Source organism: Montipora foliosa, chromosome 1 (assembly GCF_036669935.1).
Source record: "Montipora foliosa isolate CH-2021 chromosome 1, ASM3666993v2, whole genome shotgun sequence".
In the NCBI taxonomy this organism is placed as follows: domain Eukaryota; kingdom Metazoa; phylum Cnidaria; class Anthozoa; order Scleractinia; family Acroporidae; genus Montipora; species Montipora foliosa.
Window position 1 is genome coordinate 3693710 of NC_090869.1, and position 9088 is coordinate 3702797.

General features: G+C 39.2%; 1 protein-coding gene across 2 annotated transcripts in view; it reads right to left on the reverse strand.

Annotated features, from left to right (window-relative positions):
* The window catches only part of LOC137996804 (enoyl-CoA delta isomerase 3, peroxisomal-like), a 12850-nt gene extending 6878 nt beyond the window's left edge, over positions 1–5972 (reverse strand). The window contains exons 1-5 of one of the 2 annotated variants that reach the window (XM_068842429.1): positions 5865–5972; positions 5117–5282; positions 2249–2778; positions 1287–1453; positions 644–764 (exon numbers count right to left, since the gene is read on the reverse strand). In XM_068842429.1, the coding sequence (XP_068698530.1) occupies positions 644–764; positions 1287–1453; positions 2249–2778; positions 5117–5282; positions 5865–5885 (1005 nt within the window). In that variant the 5' untranslated portion in view covers positions 5886–5972. Of the gene's footprint in view, positions 1–643; positions 765–1286; positions 1454–2248; positions 2779–5116; positions 5283–5658; positions 5689–5864 lie in introns of those variants that run through there. The other variant, XM_068842505.1, reaches the window with a different exon arrangement.
* Positions 5973–9088: the final 3116 nt, after the last annotated feature.

Consider the following 9088-nt stretch of genomic DNA (forward strand, 5'->3'; position numbering starts at 1 on the left):
TGTCATTTGAGGCTGGTGCACACCTAAATCCTTTGCTAGTCGGTTATTTCCACCTTCCTTCTTTAAAGGGGACATCCATGTAGCTTTGAGTGGATATAATTTGAGGTTGTTAACTCACTGACTCCTGAACTGCCTTTGATTGATAAGTAAATCGCCTGGCATTAGATTAAAATTTATTAAGTCTCACTGAGTCAATGGATTAATTAATGGTGGAGTGGATGAAGAGCTTTTTAAAATTATATTACTGTTCTTCTGAGGAAAAGGTGTCAGATTCCAGTGTTTAATAAAACCTTGTCTTCTAAGAGGGCCACTTACAGATTTTACGCTGTATTTTGTCAGACAATTTTTTTCGTCAACTGTCCTGGAGTGCCCGAGGGGTGAGATTTAACAGATTTTACTCTGTCTAATGCCGGACAACTTTACTCGTCAACTGGTGAATGGGTTACGGAAGTTCAACAGGAAGACCTATCAACAAGTATTCTCTTTGATATTATAATAGTAATTGTGCCAACCGCTGGAACAGAGGAGTTATTTTTTGGCAGCCAATAGGGAATTGGTTGGCACATTAGGTGATGCATTGGCATCTTTGCTATGGTACAAAAACTTGTGAAAAATTAGCAAAGGAAAAATATTACAAACCTACCTTACTGTGTGCGTACACCACATCACATAAACCAAGGAGAGATGTGCCAAATCCTAAGGCATTCCCATTGACAGCAGCCACAAGCACTTTTGGAAAGTTTATCATAAGTTCCACCAACAGTCTTCAGACAAAAAAGGAGAGAAAATTAATAAAATGAGGAAAACTACAAAAGCAACTAGCTGTTGTTTGACACTCTCTCTAGTGAATAACCACATCTTGCACGAGGTCACTTTTAGACCTCATATGTGTAAAACCGTGCATAAATCAGCTGCCATGAAAAAACCCCAGCAACTTTTTTCCTTCTGATTTTCAGATGCATGCAGAAACTAAGAATTTTGTATGTACACAGTTTAATATCATTTTTTCATCATGCTACTTTGCCTGAAACTCTAATAATTAAAAAAAATATAATAATAATAATTTTAATTACAATAATAATAATAATAATATCAAAAATTGCATGTAAATCATTGGGTTTGATTAATTTACAACATTCATGTCCACTATAAAAAAGGTTAAATTTCTATTGTCGATGCCCATCCCTGTGACAGGTTTAATTTTCCAATTAATAATTATTTGAATTTCTTTTAGAAGTTGCGAGATTCCAGTGCCATGTGTGCTTTGATAATGGTTGAATACTCACTTAAACTTTTCCACCATTCTTATAACATCATGTCTGTGATGGGAAATCAATAATTTCTGGTAATCCAATCCGCTGCAAAAGCTTTCTCCTGCACCTGTCAGTACAACGACTTTGACCTCCTCCTCCCTTGTTGCCTCGTGAAGAAGGCTGGCGAGCTGATCACACATCTGTGGAGAGTACAATGTAAATTAAGTAGCTGGACTAGTGGTTACCAACTGGACCTCCCACCAGTGCAATCTGGACTCAACTCCTGGCCTTGGTTACAAGTGACTCCAAGGATTTGTTAGGCATTCAGGTTTTTCTTTATGATCAGAAGCGGCTTACAGATATAATTAATGATAATGATAATGATCATGTCAGATGATTATTACGTAGTATTAAGGTTATGTAGCTAAGCACAAGTACTTTACTAGCTGGGGAGACTACAAATCAACATCAATGGTTTTGATTAGAGGAAAACCTCTTTGTGCAGAGCAGAGAACCAACAAAATAAAATAACGACTACAGAGCAGCCACAAAAGGCGTGTTCAAAATCCTGATCTACAACAGATCATGTTGAGTTGCACATTCTATTGCATGAAAATAATGTGGGATTGGCTGGTTTTTGGTCTGGATTTTACAGTATGGATCATTACCACGGAAATGGTCCATTTCCGTATTTTCCTCTGTCCTGGCAAATGCAAGTTGAGCGAAACACAAAAAGTTCTCAAAAAGCAGAATTTAATTCTTTCATCACAACAGTACAAGATAAAGCAAGCGGAATTTAGTTTTAAATGCCAAAGGTTACTGTTCCAAGTTCACTAATGGAAGACAAAGATGTAGCGCTCAGTTAGTAAGATGATACGAATCATTTGATGCAACCTAGTTATCATGTTATACTCTCCCACCAAATGCACCACCAAGGTTTCTTTACAAACCAACCCCTTCAATGATCAGTAAAATTCAAATTAACCTACACCTACTTCGGTCGTTAATGCATTTTTCGTCTTTTCACTGCAGAAAGTAATCCTCCAGACACAACCTTCTTTAAGAACTGATACGCACTCATCCAAAACACCTTGTGTGCGAGTGGTGCGAGTCAGACGTGAAACTTCACACTCGTCTAGCTCTGTGAGTGAATGCGTCAAGCCATTCTTTTTCCTGCCTCTCTTCTTCTTTCCACTGTTTGTACCAGGACTCGATGAATCAAGTTTGGATATAATAGTTTTTTCAATAATAGTCCCATTGAGATGACTCCCTTCAAGTGTTTTTTCATCTAACTCTTGACCCAACATATTACATAAATCAATGGCTTGTGACCTTTTCCTTCCTCTTCCTCGGCCTCTGAATTTTTTAAGTTCCTTTGTCATTTTTTTAACTTTTAAAATTTCATCTACCATTTCTTTGTTGGCAAGGCCTTTTAGTTTCCTCTTGTCAATATCAGTGACCCTCTTGAGTTGCCTCAGTTCAGGCTTGCTGCATTCCAGCTGAGTTGCACGAGTGGCACTTATTCCTAAAACAATCATAGTGACAGTGTATTAATGGCTTCTGTTGGGTTACAAAGAAAGCTACAGTCCCGGTCAAAAGACTTTGGGACACTAGTCAAATTTTGGGCGAAAGGTAGAGAATTTACTGTACATGCTTCCATCGTTATATGAGCAACACGTGTTCTTCTTTCGCCGCCTTTTTCATACCCCCCTTCCCCCCAGACAATGTTGAAACATGCAAGCGAGTGATCGAAGAACTAATCTTGATTTTGGAGATCATGAAAAATCAACATTGTAATGGGGGAAGGTAGAAAAGCGGCAATTGTCCCAGTTTTGACCAGGATTGTACATAGTAAGATATTATTGGGCTGGAATTTGGCTATCAACAAGGTCTTCCTCAATGCATTACTTATCATGTCTTTTGGCAATGGACTCCTTCTTTTTAACCACAAGGCCACTCTTTTCAACAGGAGGCAAGCCAAAATATGTTAATAAGTCCTGTCATGATGAACAAATTTCAAATGAAAAATACAGGAAAATCATTAAAAATGTTTGATGTTTGATTGTGAAATTTGAGAAACCTAGCAGACATGATTGAAACAATAATACCATAACACTCAGTGCTTGAAATGAGAGCAACAAAATTATTGCAAGATAGAATAACAGTACGACAAGACATGACAAAGTGTGTCATTTGGGAACAGAGGACAGGAATCAGTCTTTTTCCTTGAGCTCTGAATTGTTGAAACATCAGAAGAAATTGTGCAAATTGTTACATTTATTTATTGCATACTTCTGAAATCAGTGAACCTGGGCAACACATTCAGTTCTATTACCATTGCTTATCAGGTGGTTAATGTTAATGTCTGTTTGTGACTACTGTCCATTTACTTATCTATGATTGGATTTATTTATATTTGTCCATTACTTTATTAGGGTCAACTCTGTGAAATGCTTACATCCTTATCACCTCCCAAAAAAAGTTGCAATAATGAGAACCCCTAGCAGAAGTTTACCGGTAATTAGAAGCTGGCAACCACCAAATTCTGCCACCTACTTTTTCAAAAAGGTTTGTCTTTCTCACCGGTTCACTTTGATCCAGTTTAAATTTATTTTTTATACACTGTACCATGAATCAAAATTAATAGAACACCAACTAGAAACCTTTCCTTGTATCACCTACTCCACTTTGGATGTTGGATATCTTATGGATGCATGATTTTATACTTCTGCTATTACAAACAACAACTGCTTATTTGCAAAAAACAAGTGACTTGTGATTACAACATCATGTAAAAGTTCACATGCAATAACTTGCACATATACTTGCAAATGTTCATGAGAGCTACAACTCGCCAACATGGACCTCGTCCCCTTTTTCTAAGAGAGCATGCCACCAAACCCCCCCCCCCCCCCACCACTAGAGGAAAGGGACCTCACAGCCATCTAGGGCTCTTTGTTTATCAACTTTCAGTGATTACTTTGCCGTGGGGATCCAAACCACATCTTCAACTTCATTGTACTTACCAATAATTGGGAAACAGACGACTTCGTGTTGTCATTCTCAAAATGAGTTTCAATCTTAAGTTTGAGAGAATCTGTCTTTAATTTTTTAAATTTACACTGTAATGAGTACAGCTATTAACCCTTTTTCCTCTAAGAGGTTCACCATTGACAGGTTTAGGCCCCGTCCACAGGTATCTGCATACACTGGAATCTGCAAACTCTTCTTTGCGGATTCAAAAACTTTCTGCACCCACACATAGAGTTTTCAAATTGAATGTGCCCGTCCACACATATCCGAATGAATCTGGATTTGTTCTAGTATCCACTGAATGTAGTCAACAGAGAATGCACAGAATCATACATTTGCTTTGGAGTCCACGTTGGATGTTCACCCGGTAAATACTGTTACGTCATTGGATTCAAAAGTACATGTATACCATTCGACCAGATTTGGCGCCACATTATATTGGATTCATATCGTTTTCAAAAGTTTCCACTCTGGAGAACAGATTCAAATCTTTGCGGATACAGTTGCTGGATTCACCGGATACACAAGATACATGTGGAACGTCACTGGGAAGTTTGTGGATTCAAATGTATCCGGATACGTGACAACAGGGCCTAAATCGTTTGTAATTAGGATAAGTAAAATTTTTAAGCGGCCTTCTTAGGAGACACAGATGTCAAAGTTTTCGAGTGGGCATAGATGTTGTTAACCAATCAGATTTCAGAACATTACGATTATATATACCATTCCACTGAATATTAACGGCTAAAAAATTTGGACTTACAGCTTGAAAAAACTGCACTGCTGTCAACTTATTTAGGAAAAGTACAGAAAATTTCTAAAGTACTTACCTGGCATTGGAAAAGACTTTTCCATAAACTCGGTGACTGTGTGAAGGCAAGATTTCAAATTTTCTATCGGTTCCCAGGTGCTGTAGAGGGGATCGTAATTCTTCCAGTGAACAAGGTATTCCTCAGTTCCTTTCGATGTTCTGCGCCTTCCTATTACTTTATCAACCTATAAATAATTAGTAATTGAACACCTTTTCAGTACAAATAGCTGGTTAATTGTGAAGTCCAAAGCCCCGAACGGCGCTGCGAAATTCCAAGTAAAAAAATTACTACAAAAAGGACAACGAAAGTAAGCTAACTATACTGAAAAGAACATTCTCCCAGCTTATACTCGACATTCTCGATTTGACTTCGTTAAGCTTAAGCTTAAAAATTGTGCACGTGTAAGCGGAAATGTACTCCGTTACGGAAAAATGCATAAAATAGAGCATCCGAAGATTCCTTACAAAGGCAAGTGTATCATTATCAGTGAAAAGAAAGATTTGTGTACAAATTCTGTGAAAGAAAAAAAAATGAAAAACACGTTCTCCTACTCTACTTGCATGGATAGGCTGCATATATTCCTTTGCCAAAATGAATGAACCGCTAAAAAACTGAAACTTTTACGCCAAATACCGCGAATATAGCCTTAAGAATAAGTCAAGTTAGAGGCTATGCAGTAAATCATTGACGGGAAAAATTATGCACAGATCGCTTACACAGTACAGTAGAAATAAACGAATTTATATGCATGTCTCAACCAACTCACCTCGTAAACACCATCGGCCATGTTGCGCAGTCTCCGTTAAACTTGCGCGCCAAAAGTTACGCACGCGCGAAGAAAGATTAGTTTGATATAACGGCAATTCCGATTGAATACAATTTAAGGAGGCTCGAAAGGGTTTTCAGCTGAGCGCGCGCGCGTACGCCACACACGCAATTCGTAAGCTGCTTGCGTCAGCTTATGATTTAAATGGGTCACCAGAAATCTCACCAGAAATAAACAAATACCGCTAATTTCGCTTACCTTTCTCCAATTCCTATATACATGGCATATAAATAGACATTTCCTATTCACGAAGACTACGATAATTCTACTTAAACGGTTTAATAGTTACTTAAATCCGTTTGTGTTGACCTGTAACTCCACTCGCGCGCGGACTCGAATGAGCGGGTGACGCATGCGTAAATGCTGATCTTGTAACCCCCTAATTTTTCCTGATTTTGCAACTTTACTCGTTCATATCTCTGCTTCTGGACGGTGAATTTTTTTGATTTTTTGCATGTTAGCTTAGATTAATTTAAACTGTTTGTCTTTCAAATTTAAAAAAATTCTGTAGGTGAAAAAAATAATTAGAGGCACAATTCAAAAAAACTTATTTTTCTGAAAAACTGACCTACAGATTTTGTTGAATTTTAAATATTTTAGAGAGTATTTCTAACATTATCTGGTAACAATGAATGGGAAAATTTCACCGTCCCGTTTCTTCAAAAAGGACCACATATGTTGATTTTAAGGCTCAAAGAAATGCCTAATATCGTTGCCATGGTAACATTATTTTGGGGGAAAACATAATGTGAAAAATCTACGATAGGTACTTAATACCCCGGCCAAATTTCGTCTCGATATGATTGCCCTAACTGTATCTAAGGACAGAATATGTTTATTTGTTTGAAAAAAGGAGAAACTATTTCGAGCCTCCTTAAGTGTAAATGAATTTTTGTTCAAAGTGAGTGATAAACAAGAACCCAAAGGAAAAAAGAAAAGCAACTTTATCTGGGTGTCTAATCGTCCTAGCGCTGGAGAATTAATTGCCGACACTGTAAACATGCACCGATCAAATCGAAACTTCAACATCCCCCCCGAGCAAACCACGGACATTTGACTATCTTCTGTGCCCGGGGAGTGGGGAATTTGACCTTTGCCGGCGTGGGGTGAGGAAAATTGAACCGGAAGTGTCAGGTTTCAAATAATTGTGTTTTTTCGGAGGACGAAGTCGCTAACAGCTATAAAACACGTGTTTGGAAGAGCTGGAAGAGTTTAATGGAAGAGATGTAGCATTTGTGAGCGATTGGCTTACAAAAAAGGTCTTGAAAAGGTCTTTATTAAAGACGGCAGGCGCCGACGACGATTGTTCTTTTATGGAGTATGACAGACAAATCCTTCAAATCCGACGATAGGGTAGGGCATCTGAACACCTTTTTGGCCCGACGGGGCGGGAATTTGAGTGATCCAATCTTCAAAAGTTCAAATGCCCGGGCTTTGCTCGGGGAGGGCGGGGGTGGATTTTGAAGTTTCGAGTTGATCGGCGCATAACACTAAGGATCAAGTCAAATTTTGGATTTTGAGGAGAGGAGAAAAATCTCTCGGTGCACAGTAGAGAAGCAACAAACTCAACCCACATATGACGCCGAGTCTGGGAATCGAACCCGCGGGCCCCATTGGTGGGAAAGCACCATCTCTGCACCCCAACCTATCATAGAGGTCTATCCATTCAGTCATAATTATAACGCAGGTGACTGAAGTTGATCCAACTTCGTTCCCAGGGTCTCTTGGCGATGATGATCAACGACAATGGTGGTCCTGTTCCGGCACTCCCTCTTACCCCGCCCTGCCTGAAAATGGACCTGGATCCAGGCCCATTTTCAGGGCGGTGTAAGAGGGAGTCCCGGAACACAGACTACGACAATGGAAACCCTGGGAGTGAGGTTGAAGTTGATCCACCCTACCAGACCATAGTTGGAAGGCAAGCTCGCTGTTGCTTTTCTATCTATTTTTGTCGAGTTTTTGCCTTTTACAGTAAACAACCGCAGTTTCGTTCGTCTATAAATTTCCAGTAAGTGAATTATTTTCGTTTTGTAATATTTCATACTGTAATAGCAAAGAGCTAGAGATCACTGCCGAAAGTGCAGAATGGAAGACTTCGAAATGCGAGAAACTTTTATCTGTCCTTACCATTTTTCGTCCCTAACTCCCCCGCTCCCAGATAGAGTTGCAACAAATGTTGACGAGTTCAACCTCTTTAGTTAATTCCCCCGACCGCTGTCAAGCAAGCTTGAATAACTACAAGTGCTCTAATGCGCGAATCGACAAGCAAAATAATTTAACTACAATTAAAGTGGATCATTTCACGTTGTCAAAGCCGTTATATAGTGCTTGAAGGCACTGAAGCAACACGCCTGATCGGAACAAGTTTGGCCCTTTCCTCTCGGGCCCGAGTCACACAACGCTGCTTGTCACAACATCTGTTGAGAACCTCTTTTTCAATTTGTCCAATCAGAAACTCCCTCGAACGTAATGTCTAATCAGCGAACTAGGACAATTTGATGACATGGAAATGAGGTTCTGGGGTCGTGCGACCAGAGGCATTTTTCTTTCGTCCTCGACTGTTGATTTAGAATCGCTGAGCGTTCTCTTCGACCTTGAAATAAATTCCTCTGGCACCCAGGGTAAGCTGGCGGCCGAATGCGGGAAACAAGACTCAAAGTTTTGAAAACGCCTCTCCGTTCCCTTATCCTCATTTCACCTTTTGAACATGATCATTAGTAGAAAATTCTGGCTCAGATGAAAATACTGAGACAAAAAAATTGTTAAAAAGTTCAGCCTTGTCACTTGCGGTCGATGCACTTTCATTTCGAAACTTAACAACTGGCGGGATGGATTTGCTCTTGGTTTTCGTCTTGATAAACGACCAGAAACGCTTGGGATTTTTTGAATCAATGAGATTATGAACGTGAATCCAGTAACTTTTGTTTAGGGCCGATTTTGTTTTATTCCTTAACTGCTTGTACTTATTCCAATCACTTGGCAATTGAGTGGCCTTTGCTTTCCGCCATAAACGCTTACGCTTTCGAAACAACTTACGAATTTCGGACGTTATCCATGGAACATTTCTTCTTGGTTTGATTTTTTTTGAACTGACGTTATTTTGAACTGCTCGCATGAATAAACCTTTCCAGTCATTCCACATATCGTCAACATTGTTCTCATTT